At 37.2% G+C, this 19,928-nt stretch overlaps 1 protein-coding gene across 2 annotated transcripts in view; it reads right to left on the bottom strand.

Moving 5' to 3' along the window:
• LOC102828499 (electrogenic sodium bicarbonate cotransporter 1-like) overlaps positions 1–19,928 on the bottom strand; it is a 522,188-nt gene that overhangs the window by 190,673 nt on the left and 311,587 nt on the right. For both annotated transcript variants that reach the window (XM_006873779.1, XM_006873780.1), the window contains exons 8-10: positions 9,731–9,818; positions 1,894–2,048; positions 956–1,069 (exon numbers count right to left, since the gene is read on the bottom strand). In XM_006873779.1, coding sequence (XP_006873841.1) covers positions 956–1,069; positions 1,894–2,048; positions 9,731–9,818 — 357 coding nt within the window. The remainder of the gene's footprint in view (positions 1–955; positions 1,070–1,893; positions 2,049–9,730; positions 9,819–19,928) is intronic.

Below are 19,928 nucleotides of genomic sequence, written 5' to 3'. Positions count from 1 at the left end.
TTGAAAGATTTCCATTTTTATTCCATCAATTCCTGGTGCCTTGTTCATAGCCAATTCCTTCAATGCACCTTGGACTTCCTCCTTCAGTATCATTGGATGTTGATCATATGCTACATCTTGAAATGGATGAACATTACCACTGTTTATAGGGGTGGGCAATTTAGACATTGGCTACCTAAAATGCGGGTGACGGGGGACTATAAAGGCACCAAGTTGCCGGCTTACAAGTTTTCAATAGGGACTTGAGTTTCAGAATGGGGGTGGGGTGGGGTGGTAGAATCCCTATTATAGTTTTCATCTTGTCTAGATAGGTCCGGTGAAAGGAAATGGGGATAGGATTCTTATGATTCAATAGTAAGTAATTGTTATCATGACTACTTGCGATTGTCACAACTGTAAAGGTAGTTTTGTAACATAAAGAGGGGAGTAGTTAAACTTACATTCCAGGAACAAAAGAGCATGAGTGGAACATGGGACCCTAAGTAGGGGAGCAGAGACACCAGAGATGGAGGCAGAGATGATGGCATAGAGAGGCAGAGCAGCTGAAGACTACAGAGTCATGGAAAGAGAAAGGTTGTTTGCTGACAGCCAGGAGGCAGGCTTGCAGAATGTGCCCTTTGGTTGTTTAAATGATTATATATTCCTGAGTGATTTTGTATACATAAAAAACAAAACAAAAAACACCTACATCTGCCTGAGTTTTTTCCCATAAAACCATCATCAGGTTTGTCTGTTCATTGTTTATCTCCTACACTCACAAAGTAAGTTCCATAAGGCTAGGGAGTTCTATTTAACTCTTTGCTATATCCCCAGTGTCTGGGACTAACTGGCACATTTTAAATATTTTTGGATGAATAAGTCAGCAAATCAGTGAAGACAATGCTCACAGAAATAGGAGAAGCAATTTAAATCTAAGGAAGACCTCACAATGAATGACAAAGGATCCACCAGTTACCGTCCAGTTCGCCGCAATTCTTCACAATCCCCATGACCTCCTCCTCCATGACCTCCATCGTGGGGTGTGTCCCCATTCATCTGAACATTCTCTCCACCTGAGTACATATTCTTTCTAAATAAGACAACAAAGCCCAAGACAATATTACCTTATTTCATTCATCTACTTGTCAGTGATATCATACACTAGTAAAAGAAATATGGATAAAGAGCCTTTAGGAGAAAGAGTATTCCTTTCTGCTATCATAACAGACAATTCTTAAAGTTGGTATTTAAAGCCAAGACAAATGACTAGATGGGAATAAAAAAGAACACTGTTTCACCTGGAAAATAAACCATTCCTATAAAATTATTTCATCTCAATAGTTTCACTCAATTTTAAAAATTATTAAATCTATATGGACTCATCTTGAGTAAACTGAGCCATCCACATGTACCTGGAAGAACCCTGATGGAGCAATGGTTAAATGTTTGACTGCTAACCAAAAGGTTAGTGGTTCTAACCCAACCAGTACTTCCACAGGAGAAAGACCTGGAGATCTTCTCTTGTAGAGATTATAACCTATCAATTCTACTCTGCCATATGGTGTTGCTGTGAGTTAAAACTGACTCAATGCCACCTAGCAACAATAACAGCAACATATAAAGGGAGTCCCCAAATATCCCCACAGAGTCTCTTCAATTCATTTCTACATCAGACTCTGAAATCTGTAATTTGAAAACACTGAAGAACATCACAGAATAATATTACATTAATTTAACATGTCCAGAGAATGTGAAACCAAAGCATAAATGTACTTTGCTTGAGATAATACATGAAGTTAAATAGGAACAGGATAACATGAGAGCAGTGCCCTGATCCAACTTCTTCCTGCAAACATTTCCCTTTCTCTAGGAAGGTCCTAGTGAACTGAAAACTGCAACTGCCTGATAATTTACCTTTTGTCAGAAGACGGAAGACTCTTCGGAGGCTCTATTCTGATTGTTGGGTCCCATTCCCCAGGTGGAAGGACAATGACTTCATCCAGGAACTCATCAATGCCAGCAATAAGGTCCTGCCTGTCTTTTGCTTTATAAGCAATGTCATGGAACACCTAAAGAATAATAAAGTATATGCTGAATCAACAAGAGAACTCTCACAGTGTGTCAAACATGAACAATGTAATCTATAATCTACTGTAAAATCACCATCATATTGTCTATTCTTTGTTTTATTTTAATATACATAAATCTTCAAATTTTAATCCCAAGGATTATAGATAAAGGTTGTCAAATATAGCTGTGCTTGGAGTTCCAAGGCAAGATGGCCAAGTAAACAGATGTACTGACTGGACTCTCTTCAACAAAAATATAGAAGACTGAGTAAAACAGATACGGATGGTGATCCTCAATCCTGAGCATCAGAGGATAGGACAGAGAGGTCAACTGAGTGCCAACTAAAAGAGATGAATAGGAGCAGTGAAAGAGAAGGAAAATGGATAGATTGTGGGCTGGTGCAGCCATCTTGACTGAGATTTTGTGAGCTGCTGTGGGCACAAGATGTGGTTAGACATTGGCGGCCAGAGGATGCAGTTCTCCCTTGTTCTCATGCTTTTCTGGAAGACAGGAGCATGGCCATTCCATGCCCTCACAAACCCAGTGGCCAGTGACACCCTCTCCTGATCAGTCTCAGCTCTGCCTGGAGTCAGGTGTTGAACATGGCACCTCTGCTTCTGGAGACACATGAACCACCTTGAACTAAGATACACAGTGAACAGAGAACTAACTGCATTTGCATTTCCAGTCTCTTCTACATCCACCAGGAGACATGGTGGTGAGTGCCTGAAAATACACCAATATACAACCAGCAACTCAATATAAATATGACGTCACAATGTCTCTGTAAATTTCAGTTTACATAAAGAAACAAGACAAAGTACCTTAAACAAGTCACCAAAACACAGAGTCAGGAATTAGGCAATTTCAATGGATTGAGAAAGATCAAGAAAAGTACATATGAATTCAAGGAAAACATAGACAAAACTATGGAATAACTTAGAAAACGTATTCACAAAAATAGTTGAGAAAATGGGAGACATGCGAAATCAGCAACTAGAAAACCAGAAGATCAGTACTAAGACTTCAGAAACAGATAAACACATTGAAAGGGCAAACAAATAGAATTGAATTAATAGAGAGTCGAATTACTGAGCTTGAAGAAACATCTCAATAATCATCTGTTAATATAACAATTACAAAAAGAAAACAATAACAACAAAAAAACTGAAGAACGTATAAAATATAGGTGGGACACTATGAAAAGGATCAACATTCATATGACAGGAATTCCAGAACAGAAACAATAAAAATAAATAAATAAAAATTTAAAAATGAATATTGTCCTAGAGTTGTTGGAACAAAACTTTCCTAACATTATGAAAGATGAAAAGACAGCTATTCAGTAGGTTGAACAAACTCCAAAAAGGATAAACTTCAAAACAAAAACACCAGGATAACCAAACTTTTAAAAACCAAAGACAAAGTAACAGCTTAGGAAAAACAAAAGGTTAGCTACAAAAGAGCACTAATGAGACTAAACTATGATCTCAGAAGAAGCCATGAAGGCAAGAAGACAATGGAATGGCATATATAAAACTCTGAAAGAAAGAACCAATAATCACATATCCAGAAAAACTGACCATCAAATATGAGGATTAAATTAAGTCATTTTCAGACAAATGGAAATTTAAAGAATTTGTAAAAACCAAACCAACCTTACAAAAAATATTTCTTTCTTTGGACAGAGAAACAAAAACAGCAGACAACAACTTGAGACTAACATACAGAACAGTCAGCTAGACTCAACCCAGACATATTGCTGTTGTTGTTAAGTGCCATTCAGTCAGTTTTAACTCATAGTGACCTATATAGGGTTTCCAAGGAGCAGCTGGTGATTCTGAACCACCAACTTTGTGGTTCAAACTGACTTTTAGGTCCAGTGCATTATCTTGCAGTGCCACACCAGGACTTAAGACATACAATTATTCAAAGTAAAACAGACATATAATACTGAAAAGAGAGAACCAGTATTGCAGCAGCAACAACAAAAATCCATAAAGTAAAAAGAGGTAATAAACTTGCAAATGAAGAGGAAATCAAATAGACTTCAAGAAAAATAAAACAGAAAATAAACATAACTGTGACCCTAAAAACTAGACTGTCTTACTCCTTGCCGTAGCCCAGGCACACCACCAATGGTTATGGTAACCCTAAAGCTTACCATAACCCTAACACAATAATGAAGTCCAAAACCAAGCCAAGACCCAGCCATAGTACCAGCCTCAACTGTCACTCTTTACTCCAATCCATGGTCCACCCCAAAATAACTGTTTTTCTTCTACCAAAATCGTTAAGCAACACTGTCTTTCATCTCCTATTAATATGTACTGTAACTGATACAGTTGCTTTGGAATCCATAGCATAAATACAAAGATAAATATCATTGGAGAAATATACCAAAAAGTCATTTCGCTGAAATAAAAACTACTGGGACAAACAAAAATTAATCCAGAAGAGTTTATCAGCAATTGTTTGTTCCAGGACTAGTTTTCAGTTCAGGAAAATAAAAGCTGAATGTTAAAATCATGTTAATCCCAAGCACTGAAGCTCTCAAACACATGTCGTGTTAATGGTTACAAAAGAAAAATCTAAGTTATGCTGGCAACATATACAAGATTTTTAATAGGTGATCATCTGTCTGTGTTTTGGTATAGCAACTAAAGAATCCATGGCAGCAAACACTTCATGCCTTTTATGTACTTACAAAGGAGTTTTCAGAATTTACATAATTCTCTTTATCAATTGTTCATTTCCTGCAGCCAAGCCAATGAGCTAAAAGTTCTGTACACATAACCAAAGTCTTTAATACTTCATAAATCAAACTCCATAATCTCCAGAAGAGAAGGTGGCCCCTATTCAATGTGCTTACCTATTCCGAGCAACAGCTAGTAAATCAGCTCTTCTTCTCGACCAGAAAAATTTAAAGTTAACTAACAATTACTATTTAATTGTAGCAAGTTATGGAGTTGAGAGAAAGGCAATACAAAGTGTCAGTAATCATTTCTGGCAGACGCACCCTTCTTCAACTTCATTTTCCTTTGATATCTCCCCCACTATTCAAACCAAACCAAACCCACTGTCATGATGTTGAATCTAACTCATGACAACCCTACATAACAAAGTAGAATGCCCCAATGGGTTTCAGAGTCTGCAAATCTCTACAGAAACAGACTACCCCATTTTTTTCCCTGGAGCATCCGGTGGGTTTGAATTGCTAACATTTCAATTTATAGTCCAGCACTTAACCACTATGCCACAGGAGCTCCTCCTACCATCCTGGTAGTGGTGGTGGTGTGCTGGTCCACTCATAGCAACCCTGCATAGGGTTATTTCAGCTGGTATTGTTTGAATGACAGTGAACGTCTCCATCATGTCTTCCTACAGATAGTTCTTTTGCTATTGTTGTGCCATTGAGTCAGTTCAGACTGATAAGAATCCTGTATGTGTGTTTGAACTGCCAACTTTGCAGTTAGTAGTCCACTGCGTATCCTACAGTGCAATACCATAACCTAGTCAATTTGATTTCTGTGCATTCCAACTGGTGAGTTCCACATATATCTTCAATGTTTATGTTGTTGAAAAAAGGTACTTGCAATTAATAATTCATTGGTCTTATAAAATTCTATCATGCAAATTCCAGCGTCATTTCCAATCACCTTTTATTGTATATGCATCTTCATTGCATGTTTGATCAGTTTCAGACTGAAAAAGTTGGTAGAATTCTAATTTCTGCATCATTGGTTTTGGTGGTGGTTGATTCATAATTAGAATAATAATTGTATTAACTGGTCTTTCTTTTTAACATATAGATATTATCCTATCACAGACAATATTATTCCTTAAAATAGATCTTGAGATGTTCCTCTTGATGAAAAATATGACACTATGTCTCTCAATTTGTTATTCCTGGAAAAGTAAACCATGATTGTCTGATTCAAAACACCAGGACTTGTCCATTTTAGTTCATTTATGCCTAGGATGTCGATCTTTATTCTATTTTTGATGATTTCTAATTTTTCTAGACTCATACTTTATACAGACCATGTTCCATTTCTTCTGATCTTGAATCTTACCACATCAGCAAAAGCTTTTCTCCATTCACATCATAAACACTAGCTGTACTTTGAGGAGGCAACTCATATTTTGAATGCCTTCAACCTCAGGGATCATCTTCTGGCAGTATATCAGACAATGTTTTATTGCTGTTCACATGATTTTCAGCGGCTAATGCCTCAGATGTGGACAGCCTATTCCTTCTTCCTCATCTGTTCTTCTTCCTAACCCTGTCCACCATGGGTGACTATGCTGATATTTGAAATGCCAGTGGCATAGCTTCCAGTATTCCAGCAACATGTAAGCCACCACAGTAAAACAAACTGACTTACAATGGTTCAAGTCATTATACATTAGATTTTTCTATCACAGTCAAAATAAAGCATTTCCACATTGATGCATCATGTTGTTGTTTTTAGGTGTTGTTGAGTTGAATTATAATGACCCTATGTATAACAGAGCTCTGGTAGCGTAGTGGTTACGAATCGGGCTGTTAACCTCAAGGTCGGCAGTTTGAAACTACCAGCTGTTCCATGGGAGGAAGATGAGGCTTTCTGCTCCTGTAAAGATTTGCAGTCTCGGAAACCCTGTGCAGGGTCACTATGATTCGGAACCGACTCTACGGTACTTAACAACAACAACGTATAGCAGAGCCATCCTCACAATTGTTGCTATGTTTGAGTAAGTTGCTATATTGGATAAGCCACTGTGTCAATTCATCTTATTGAGGGTCTTCCACTTTTTTGATGCTACTCTACTATATCAGGAGATTTGGTGTGGCGCTGTGACTGCAAAGTCACTTTGAAACTCAAGGTCAACAGTCCAAGCTCACCAGCTGCTCCTTGGAAACCCTATACAGCATCGCTATGGGTTGGAACTGACTCGATAGCACTTAACAACAACTATTTTAAAAATCATGGTGTCTTTTCCGTGGACTGGTCTTTCCTGATGGCATGTCCATATTGCATGAGATTGAGTCTTGACAACCCTGATTTTAAGAAATATTCTGTCTGTACTTCTTAGGAGACATATTTGTTCATTCTTTTGGAAGTGCATACAATACTGCTAATATCATAATTCAAATGCATCAACTCTTTATTAGTGCTTAATCACTGTCTATCTTTTATATGTATTTTGAGGAGATTAAAAATATAATGACTTGGGTCCTCAATTTAAAGAAGTCTTTTCAGCACATTTGCCAAATGCCCTGTGTCTTTGATTTCTTGACTGCTGGTTCCATGAGCACTGATTGTGGATCCAAGTAAAATGAAATCCTTGGCAGCTTCAATCTTTTCTCCATTTATTATGATGCTTCTTATATGTCCAGCTGTGAGGATTTTTAGTTTATTTGCATTGAGTTGTAATCTACACTGAAGAAGATAGCCATTAGTCTTCCACCATATATGCTTTACATCCCCTTTGTATTCAGCAAGCAAGGTGGGGTCATTGCAGATCACAGGTTGTTAATGAATGTTCCTTCAATCCAGATGTCACATTCTTCTTCATATAGTCCACTTTATAATATTATTTGCTCAACATACAGATTGAATACATATAGTGAAAAGATACAATCCTGACACACATACCTTTCCTGATTTTAAACCATGCAGTATCCGTTGTTCTTTTGAAACAACTGCCTCCTTGGTTTATGTACAAGTTCCACATGAGCACAATTAAGAGATCTGGAATCCTCATTCTGCTCAATGTTATTTCCATAGTTTGTCATGATCCATGTAGCTATATGCATTTCTATAGTCAATTAAACAGAGGTAAACATCTTTCTTGTATTATTTGATTTCAGTCAAGATCCATCTTATATCAGCAATGAGATCCCTCATTCCATCCATGCCTTCTTCCTGAATCTGGTTGTAATTTCTGGCAGCTCCCTATTGATGAATTGTTGCAATCATTTTTTTAATTATCTTAAGCAAAACTTTATGTATGATATTAATGACACTGATAATTTCCATATTCTCTTCAATCACCTTTTTTTGAAATAAGCACAAACATGTATCTCTTCTAGTCAGTTGGCTTCAAAATTTCTTGGCATAGACTAAGTGAACACTTCAGCAACGTATCCATTTGTTGAAATATCTCAATTGGCATTCTCTCAATTCCTGAAGCCTTATTTTTTGCCAATGTCTTCAGCGCAACTTGTATTTCTTTCTTAATATCATCAATACTTTATCATATGCTACTTCTTGAAATGGCTGAATGCTGACCAATTCTTTCTGATACCGTGGTTCTGTATATTCTTTCCATTCCTTCTTTCTACATCATTCAAAGGGTATAATTAAATGTTCTGTAATTTTCCTTCTTTACAATGTTATCCATAATTTGTTTGATCTAAATAATTGAATACCTTTGCATAGTCAATAAATAAAGGTAAACTCCCCTCGCCATATAGAATCCTTCATTACTGTATCTCGAAACTTGAAATTTTTCTTCAGCTCATTCACCTGAGAAATGCCAAGTACGTTCTTCTTGAGTGTGGTTCATCACAGGCAGTAAAAAGATTTTTTAAAATATATAAATATAGGAAAATAAATAAATGAACACACTGAGATAGACCCATCAAGAGGGGATAAAAATCAGAGACATTCTTCAATTGGTCTCAGTCACAGGATAATGTAACTGTCTGAGTATCTATCAAATACACTTCTATAATTAAGGATAAAAGTTGTTCTTTTCTCCATTTAACAAGAGAAACTTGCAAACAGAATTTTAAAAAATTAGAAAAAAATTTAAGTTAAAAAGACACAAAAGCAGAAACCAGTGATCCTATATTCTAATACTATTTCTCCTACTAGAAGACTAGTTCTGAGCTTTACCATATCAAAAATGGAATTAACAACATTTGAACTGTTATAAGAGTAGTTAGTAAGGATACTATACAGTAATGACTATATAGTAATGACTATATACCTCTGGTAGTGTAGTGGTTAAGAATCGGGCTGCGAACCTTAAGGTCAGCAGTTCGAAACTACCAACTGCTCCGTGGGAAAAAGATGAGGCTTTCTGCTCCCGTAAAGATTTACAGCCTTGGAAACCCTGTACAGGGTCACTATGGGTTGGAATCAACTCCACAGCACTTAACAACAATATACTAAACTATACAGTTTAGTACTTCTATCATTCATTCCCACAGGATAAGAAAATCATAAAGTCATGTATTTTGATACCTAATGTAGTATCCATTTTATTATATTTATTTCCTATAGAATCCACCATTTCTCAAACAATATGGTATATGAACACTCGAATCACCATAAGGAATATATTAAATATCTTAAGACATAAAGTTTTAAATTAATGTAGTCAACTTTGACACTTTAGAACTATTTAACATACATTAGTTCTGCAATTTAAACATTTTTAGAAAAACAATGGAAAATGTATTTTATTCCAACAGAGATAAGAATCCAATGGAAAATCAAAAGGCATCTCCTTATTAACTGAAAACTAAGTAGAAATCAGTTTACTTGCCACAAATGACCTTATATTATTATTTCAAAAACCCTAGTAATCACATTATTTGAACTGAATAAATTGCAACATTCAAATCACAGCATGAAAACAACGTCAGTAGGACATTCAGAAATCTCCCATCTTCATGATTCCGTACCTCATCAGACATCAAGGTGGCAATGGCTCTGCCAATCTCATGGTAGGACTTGGCTTTTCCCTTAGGACCTAAGAGAATAAACAAGAACCTAATGGAAAAGGAAAGAAGCAAAAGTTGTAACATTTCATAAGACTCAATATTCACAAAACTGAGGAACGTTTATCCTAATTCATAAAAACATTAGGGCTACAATTCATCTTTAAACTATGGTAATATTATTGATAATATGAAGAATTATCTGTTATACGAGTGGGAAATGCAAATTGTTCAGTTTATTTGGAGGCAAAGGAGAATTTAGCATAGGACATCTGAGAAGTTTCTTCACTGAGTGTGAAAGGTCCATTTTATAAGTCATACATTTTTTCTTTCTTAAATATTTTTGTCTTTCCATTTTTAGAGCATCTTTAAAGGTTCAGAATATTAGGAAAAAAAAACATTAAGCAAAATAACCGGGAAGACTTAGTACATCTTTGTATGTCTCAGACTTTTCCTTACTCAATGCTGTTGTTAATTGCTGCTGAGTCAATTCTGACTTGCAGCAACCCTGTATAGGATTTCCGAGGAATGGCTGATGGGTTTGAACCAGCAAACTTGTGATTAGCAGTCCAGTGTGATCCCATAGCGCCACACCAGGACTCCATATTTGGTGTTGTCAGTCAAGTCAGTTCTGACTAATAGCGACCTTGTGTAGGTTTTCTTTGCTGAAACGGAAAGTCTCATATTTTTCCCATGGAGCAGCTGGTGGGCTAGAAACACCAAGCATATGGTTGGCAGTTTAGGGTTTATCCTCCAGAGCCATTATGTTCTCATCATCCAAGACAGGCAGTGTCAAATAAATGTTCCCATACTTTTATGAACTGTTTCTACACAGAATTGCCTGGTAGTCAGCAAAAACATAAGTATTCTACAAGTAAGCCACATACAAACAGTTAAAGTAAGGAAAAAGACGAATGAAAAATTCACAATGAAATATCATTCACAGTTAAAATTATTTTGTGGGTGCCCTTACTTTCTTATAAACTCATTTTCATGATAATGCACAAAGCACTGCCTTGTATCAAGAGGTCCTGAAACATGGAATAATGAGCCTAGCCCCAGTTAAATTCACCTCTGATTGCACTGAAAGGATTCCCTTACTGATCAGTAGGCAAAAATGCATGTCTTGACTAGAGAGAGAGAAACCTGATAAGTAAATAAATATGAAAAAAAAAAAAATCTCTGGATAATCCTTTGATTATATTCTTATCTAACATAGAAATAATGAAGATGGTAAAAATGATAGCATCCTATGATAGTATACCTTTTTAAAGCATGCAAAGCATTTCACATTAACCACCACATTTAATCTTCCAGACAACCCTGTGCAGGGAGGACACATATCCTATTTCCATTTAATGGTGAGGACACTGAGGCTCAAATTGGATTGGTTAATGGATGAGACCAGGAAATGGCAGAGGACAGGTAGGCTATCTAACCTCGTGCTCGTTTCACCCCACTATTCTAATATTAACCACAAACGAACACATGGAGTCATTATCAGGCTGATAATATGGCAACAAAGTCAAAATACTGTCATGGTAGAAATCTAGAAAAACACTCTGTCGTTGATTGTCCTCCAATAAAAAGGTTGACAGAAGATAGATATCTATCCCAAGAGTAGAAACAGTAGTGTAACCTTCAAGTTAAATGCTATGAGATGAGGGCATACATTTTCTATAAAGTAATCAATCACTCACTCTTTTGATCTCTGCTAAATAGTACCAGTCAAACCATGGATGTAAACAGCAGTGTAATAGTGACGGTAGCAAGTATCATAGCAACAAACCTAGTATATAAGGATTCTATTGGTTCAGGAACCTAAATATAAAGGTACAATTTCCTTTTCTAAGTAATGTAAATTTTACTAAAAAATTTTTTTTAAAAAGGAAATTTCTCCTTTAATAAAAATATCACCAAATATCAAAAAAGAAACAATACAGTTACATTTCAATTAAAATGTTCATATTACTCTGTTGTTGTTGTTAAGTGCCCTTGAGTTGGTTCTGGCTCATAGAGACCCTGTATAGGGTTCCAAACAGCGTTTCCAAGGAGCATCTGGTGGATTTGAACTACCGACACTGAGGTTAGCAGTCTAATGTTTATTTTACAGTGCCACAGCAAGGCTCCTATTACTCTAGAGAGTAATAACCCATCTCCTTAAACTGATATATAGAGGGAATGTGGCCACTAAAAAGCAGAATCATCACCATTCGTCAAAAATTTCATCTAGAGAATAGAGGTCAACAAGAAGCCTCTAATTTGCCCTAATGGAATGAATACCTGGGTGGTACCAACTGTTAACTGCTTGATTACTAACCGAAAGAATGACAGTTCAAACTCAGAGGCATCTCAGAAAATAGGCCTGGTGAGCTAAAATCCTAGGAAGGTGTTCTACTCTGATCGTGAAACAGAATCAACTTGACAGCAACTAACAAAAACAACAATTTGGACTACATTACTGAAACGAGGATGAGAGATCTGGGAATACTAACAGCACAGAACAACTCACGGAAGTTGAAGTTGCCTCTGTCTGAAACATGTTCTCTCCCCTTTAACCCTCAGAGAAAGGAAAGCTGTTACAACTTTTAGGATACAAGTACATCCTGCCAAACGCAACTTTTACAAATTACTGAAAACTCCTTTCATGGCCAAAGCTGTGTTTCATCAATGGACAGATGTTATTTTTAACCAGAAGCTTTTTTCTTTATTAACAAATTAGAGTAAACATCCCATTTGTGTGACTGGAAGGGCACAGCCCAATGTTGACAGCCCGGGGGTAGTGGGAGGGGGTAATTACTTCATGTACTGAATTCTTTTTATTCAACTCATACCTAGAAATAAGTTCATGGTTAGAATGTTTAATAGTGCCAAGTTGTCTCAAGAAACTCCATGAGACCCTTTTACTTTTGTGAGCTTTTTCATATAACTAATTATACATGGAGATGATGCCTCTAGCATTCTCCACAACAAAAACAAGTACCAGATGATCTGTGTCTGCAACCAATGGACTATGCTCACAGTCACAAAATAATTATAAGCAAAAACAGAGCATAGTATCAGAAAAGGAGCCATCCTTCCTAAACCACTCAATCTCATCATAAAAGATATGTACCCCCTTCCTTCCTGATATATAGCAGCTATTTCTAGAATAAACTCAGCATGTACTAACCCTTTACTCCCTTCTCTCAAAACAGTGAATCAAATGACCCATTATTCACATTTAGCGGCTTTTGAAAATTGGTTAGATTGTAGCCTCCAGAGTAAATTCAAAAGGACTACAAACTCAACCTAACCAACCATGTTACGTGCAGTACACAGTAGCTAGCAATTAGACTGGTGGACGTCACAGAAGTGTCCAGGCAGGCCATCCATCTCAATTCCATGAATGCTTTCATTTTTAATGGGCTAGACAATTAAGCACAACCTACTTCTTCATGCAAAAATTACTTCTATAAGCAAATCATTAAATTATATATCAATTTACAGTAATAGTGAAAGGGTAAACATTTCAGTTGTTTTTTTGTTTTTTTTATAGGACTTATGTTCACTGAGTAACTATTTGCCATATATGTGAAAATCAACATCAGAGAAAATATTTATAAGGAGTTTTAATTATTCTTCATATTAAAACAAAAATATTTTACTTCACTCCATTCTGAATGTCTTTAGACCCTTTTTAAATGTCTAGCCTCAGATTTAGAAATCGACAGTTTTATTTCCAGCATTGCTAGTGAATCTCCCTTTTTCTCCATGTTGAAACTGTAAAATGGGAATAATAATATGTAACCTATATTGCTCACGAAACTGTACAAAGACAAAGAGGTAGTCCTTAGAACAGAACAAGAGGATAATAAATGGTTTAAAATCAGGAAAGGTGTGTATCAAGCTTGCATCTTTTCACCATACTTATTCAGTTTTTATGCTGAGCAAATTTTCCAAGAAACTGGATTATATGAAGAATAATGTGGTATGAGGATTGGAGGAAGACTCATTAACAGCCTATGATATGCAGATGATACAATCTTGCTTGCTGAAAGCCAAGAGGACTTAAACTACTTACTGATGAAAATCATCAAAGCTACAGCATTCAGTATGGATTGCATCTCAATGCAAAGAAAACAAAAATCCTTACAACTGTACCAATAAATAACATCATGAAAAATGTAGAAAATATTTAAGATGTCAACACCTTCATTTTGTTTAGATCCACAATCAACATTCATAGAATCAGCAGTCAAGAAATCAAACATATTGAATTGGGCAAAAATGCTGCAAAAGACCTCTTTAAAGTGTTCCAAAGCAAAGATAAGTTTGACGACTAAGGTGTACCTGACCCAAGTCATGGTATTTTCAATAGCGTCATATGCATGTGAAAGTTGAGCAATAAATAAGGTAGCCAGAGAAGAATTGATGCATTTTAATCGTCATGTTGGAGAAGAATATTAAAGGTAACATGCACTGCCACAAGAATAAACCAATCTGTCTTGGAAGAAAGGAAGCGAGAATGTTCCTTAGAAGCCAGCATGGAGAGAGAGAGTTAATCTCTGATACAGTGATCAGTCCTTGAAGAAGGACATCATGCTTGGTAAAGTAGAGATTTAGAGAAAAAGAGGAAGACCTTTAGAGAGGTGAACTGACACATTGGCAGCATCACTGAGTTGGATACAAAGGTAACAACAATTATGAGGATGTCACAGGACCAGACAGTGTTTCGTTCTGTTTGTTGTCCATAGGGTCTCTGTGAGACAGAACTAACTGACAGCACCTAATAACAACATATAGCTCAAATTACGTGAATATATATGATGTGAACAAAAGGTGACAGTGAGCAAAGGGCCTGTAACATACAAAGTAAATCATAAATGCATCCTACCAAGTCACCAAAGATCAAACAACAAACACAAACATGTACGCTTCCAAATGAACAGGAAGATGAGTTTAGGTAAACAGATATCCAACCAGTTGATAACAGCTCAACTTTGTAGAATGCTAATACTGAGCAACCAAATAAGAGAGTAGACAGATAAATCTTGTTAGATCTACATAACAAAAGATACCTGCTAGAACCACATTTCCTAAAAGTCATGATGCTGTTTACTAGTAATAGCAGTAATAATCATAAGACTAAACATAGGAATATAATTTCTATTCTCCATTAAAAGGAAAAACACCAGTAGAATCACTTGCACAGAAACAGACTTCAAATCTTCCTTTAGTAAAACATTATGTGCAGCGGCTCCATACAATAAGCACTAGACTGCAAACTACAAATTTCTGATCCTGCAAAGATTTAAAGACTCAGAAATCCTACACAGAGTCTCTATGAGTCAGAACCAACTCGAAAGCACTAAACAACAACTTAACAAAGTCAAAAAGTAATGCTATAAATCATAAATCTTTATGAATCGAAAATATCAAAATATAAAGCTATTGTATCTTGACATATCATATATCAAGGACTATACAGTTCTGAATGTGGTATTTCCATCTAGCTGTAGATGCTATTAGATAAGCACTAGACTGCTAAACATAAGGTCAGAAGTTCAAATCCACTAACCACACCTCAGAAACCCTATATATAGATGGTTGCTATGAATCAGAACAGACTCCACAGCTTTTAACAAAAACAACAACTATCTTTACGGAAACTATGCTCTTTGATTTTACATGTCAAAGTGATACAAATCCTTCAGGTACTCAAATTGTGTTCCTTTAAAAACCAATTTTCTTTTATTTTTAGTTTGGAAATAAAAATAAATCTGAAGGGGCAAGATGCGGGTTGTAGAGTGAGTAGGCTAAGGTTTCCTAAAGAAATTCTCCAAAGATAGTCCTTGCTACCTACAAAGAATGAGTTGGTTCATTGTCATGATGGAAAACAATTCCTTAGTGCAACTTTCCTGGTCTTTTTTTCACAAATGCAGTTTTCAATTTTCTTAAAGCATTGTCCTAATAAACTTTATGATTGTGCTATGTTCTTTGGGGAAATCTATCAAGATTATGCCTTTGAAATCCCAAAGAAATGGTCACCAAAAGTTTCTGAGTGGACCTGTCTTGAATTCATCTCTGAAGTCTTCCCAAACTTCCTTTTGAAAAGCTTGATACATTGAAAACTGTTGCTTTTAGTGGGGCAGCATTCTTGTAAACTTGTTGCAAAGCTGTAACTATAGGGAAATAGCTGTCCGTTGGAGTTTTGTTAAAAATCTGATATTAGCCCTGAACTCAAAAAATTGTTTTATTCCATGACACAGAAATTCTCCTGTTTGCTTTTGTTTTTACTTTTCTTGAAGGTAACCTAATAAGATTAGGACAAGTACATTACCGAGAGAACTTCTCTACAGTCATCCACTGATCGCACAGACATGTTTAAACTCACTTTGATTGGAAGAAAAGCATGTATGTATGAACTGGAGCCTTAGAACAATACTTGTTAAATTCACCATTGAACAATGGACTGACATGTACAGTAAAGCACATTGTAAAATGCAGAAGCAGTCCTTCACAATAACTACTACTTTCCTTGTGGGATTTCCTTTATTGGCTTTCACAGGATGTAGCCATAGTAAATGACCCTACTTCTCACACACACACACACACACACACACACACACACACAAAGCTAATGAGACTCTCACTTAGTTGATTACAGCTTACGACGGCTGGAGGACAGCAAATGGATAAAATTATTTCCTGGGAAAATGTTAACATGCAAAGGTAGATTGTTTGAATTATTGCCTAACATAGTTTTATGATATTATTAAATTATATTCCCTTGAAATGTTTGGCTTCTTCTGCTAAATCAAATGATGCCGTACTTCATTTCTAGACTAACACACTCTGGTATATAAGAAAGGAGTATGAGCCAGACAAAAGCAGATGATTACACTAGACAGAGAAACACAAGAATGGTCACGATTTGCTGATCAGTGAGCTGAGATTATTGTTGAGCAAAAAGTATTTAAAACATTGCTTTTAACTGTAATTTGAAAAATAAAAACAAAAAAGCAATATTCTTTAGCACTTCTCAGCATGTTACCCCCCCATCCCCCCAGCAATGGCTTCAAACAAGTTCTTTTCTTCCTGGTTCAGTCATAGTTTAAGAAGCAAAACAGGGAAGGAACCAAATTTGAAACATGTCGGTGTACAGGAATGAAAACTGGAAGAAAAAATTATGGGTCGGTGTGTTACATAACAACTAAATATCTCTCTCTCTCTCTCTCTCTCTCTCTCTCTCTCTCTCTCTCTCACTCTCTGTAATATATTATTCAAAGTGTTTATTAAAAAAAAAACAGTCCCAGCCTTTGGGCCAGGTATGATTCCTACTGTGGCCCTGTAGGAAACAAGGTTGGTTTGACCCACAAGATCCGTAACAACCAAATCTCTTGACCAGCATACTTGGAAACAACGATGCCCTAGCTCAAAGATGGTGATGACTCAGACACTTTGAATGAGTGTCACTCAGCTCAGTCCTAGCATAATCCAATCTCCCACATCAGGCTCTGAAAGGGCTCATTACACCTCTTCCAAGTTTTCCACTCTATGGTTTCAATCATTAATTTTTGCCATTCCAATTACCATTCAAGGACACACACGCTTTACAATTTTGAGTGCTCAGATTTCAGTGTCAGTCGTGACTGAATCAGTTCAAGTAAATTCAAAGCCTGGTTTTTTGTTTTATTCTTTAAAGTCTAAGTCCAAAGATACATAAATAAAACTAAACGGGCACGTGAGCTGGATTTCAGCCCATTATCTGAGTCAGCTTTTTGCCAAGTGATTTTTTTCAGATGAAACTGCTGGGATGTTTACCAGCAAAAATATTAGTTGCAGAAAACACAATACATGATAATCCCATTAACTGAATAAGGTCTGATAATCTCCTTTGCAGTACTATTTGACCCACATATTTATTTCTGTTTTAAATGTTAGTGAAATATAAAAAAGGAAAATAAAATACAAGTGTGATCAGAAAGAATAGCCTAACAGGACATGAACAGACACTTACTTCACCAAGGAAGAGATTCGGCAGCCAACAAACATATGAAGAAATTTTAATGATCACTAGCCATTGTTGTTGTTTTTAGGTGCCATTGAGTTGGTACATACACATAGCGACCTTATGCATAGCAGAACGAGACACTGCCCAATCCTGGGCCAACCTCACTACTATTGCCATGCTTGAGTCCATCCATGCTGCCACTTGGCCAATCCAGCTCGTTGGGGGTCTTCCTCTTTTTCTCTGACCTTCCATCTTACCAAACATGATATCCTTCTCCAGAGACTGGTCCCTCCTGACAATATGTCTGAAGTATGAGAGATGAAGTTTGGCCATCTTGGCCTCCAAGGAGCACTCTGGCTGCACTTCTTCCAAAATGGATCTATTGGTTCTTTTGGCAGCCCATGGCACTTTCAATATTCTCCTCCAACACCGTAACTCAAAAGCATCAATACTTTTATGATCTTTTTTATTCACTGTCCAGCTTCCTCAAGAAGCTCTGGTAGCGCAGTGTTTACAAATCGGGCTGCTAACCTTAAGGTCGGCAGTTCGAAACTACCAGCTGTTCCGCAGGAGAAAGATAAGGATTTCTGCTCCTGTAAGGATCTCTGGTAGCATAGTGGTTACGAAATGGGCTGCAAACTGCAAGGTCAGCAGTTCGAAACTACCAGCTGTTCCCTGGGAGAAAGAGGAGGCTTTCTGCTCCCATAAAGATTTACAGTCTCAGAAACCCTGTGCAGGGTCACTATGAGTCGGAACCGACTCCATGGCACATAACGACAACAACAACAACAAAGCTGTATAGCCTCGGAAACCCTGTACAGGGTCGCTGTGAGTTGGAACTGACTCCACGGTACTTAACAACCACACTAGCCATTAGGGAAAAACAGCAATGAAGCTGTGAGCTAAGTCCAACTATGCTCAATAAACTCCTGTTAACCTGGATTGTGGCCTGGTTGGCCAGCAGTCTGTCAGTTTGTCTTACTGTGGTAGCCTACAATGTTGCTGTAATACTGAAAGCTATGCCAACTGTATTTTAAATACCAGCAGGGTCACCCATGGTGAATAGGTTTCAGCAGAACTTCTAGACTCAAGCAGGGATAACAAGAGGTGGACTAGTTCTAAATTGTTTAGTCACTGAAAATTTTATGGATAGCTGCAGAACACTATCAGATATAGTCTCAGAAGAAGAGCCCCTCAGATTGGAGGATACTCAAATATGAATGGGATTGACCATGATGACACATACTGAGTAAAGATTCTGGGACCTTCATTTGCTGATGGGGCACAACTCAAAATGAAGAGAAACAACTGCAAATATCCATTAGTAATCAGAAGATGGAATGTACAAAGTATGAATCTGGGAAGTTCCCAAAAATGAAATGAAGCATGTAAAGATCAATATTCTAGGCATTACTAAGCTGAAAGGCACTAGTACTGGCCATTTTGAATCTGACAATCATGATTCACTATAGTGGGAACAGCAAACTCAAGAGGAATGCCGTCACATTCAAAATCAAAATGAACATTTCAAGATTTATCTTGAAGTACAATGCTATCTGCAAAAGGAAAATATCATATGCTTACAAGAAGACCAGCTAATACCACTCTTATTCAAATGTATATACCAACCACTAAAGACAGTAATGATGAAATTGAAGCATTCTATCAAAAGTGTATTAAGACAGTTGAGCCGTGTTCACACGCCCCGCTACAGCCCGGCTGAGTGGCCTCTGCCCCGCCCAATTGAGCCGCGTTCGCCTGCCCCTCTGCAGCCCGGCCAAGCAGCCTATACACCGCTCAATTGAGTCGTGTTCACCTGCTCGGGAACTCTATCTGGGGCTCCCTTTTTTTTTAGCTGGGTTAGCAGGAGTCCCAACGTGGCTCTGAGGGATGGGGTACCAGTACAGAGCCTTTTGAACTGCAGGATTGGTGGTTCAAGCTCACCAGCCTCTCCTCGGGAACCCTATCTGGGTCTCCCTTTTTTTAGCTGGTTTAGCAAGAGTCCCAGTGAGGCTCTGAGGGCGGGGGCGCCACTACAGAGCCTTTTGAAATGCAGGACCGGGGGTTCAAGCTCACCAACCGCTCCTCAGAAACCCTATACAGGGTCGTTACAGGTCGCAATCAACTCGACAGTGCCTAACAACCAGGAGAGGAGGGCAGAGTGAC

Source organism: Chrysochloris asiatica, unplaced genomic scaffold (genome assembly GCF_000296735.1).
Source record: "Chrysochloris asiatica unplaced genomic scaffold, ChrAsi1.0 scaffold00254, whole genome shotgun sequence".
Taxonomy (NCBI): Eukaryota; Metazoa; Chordata; class Mammalia; order Afrosoricida; family Chrysochloridae; genus Chrysochloris; species Chrysochloris asiatica.
Note: the sequence above shows the minus strand (reverse complement) of the source record. Positions and strands in the feature narration are given on the sequence as shown.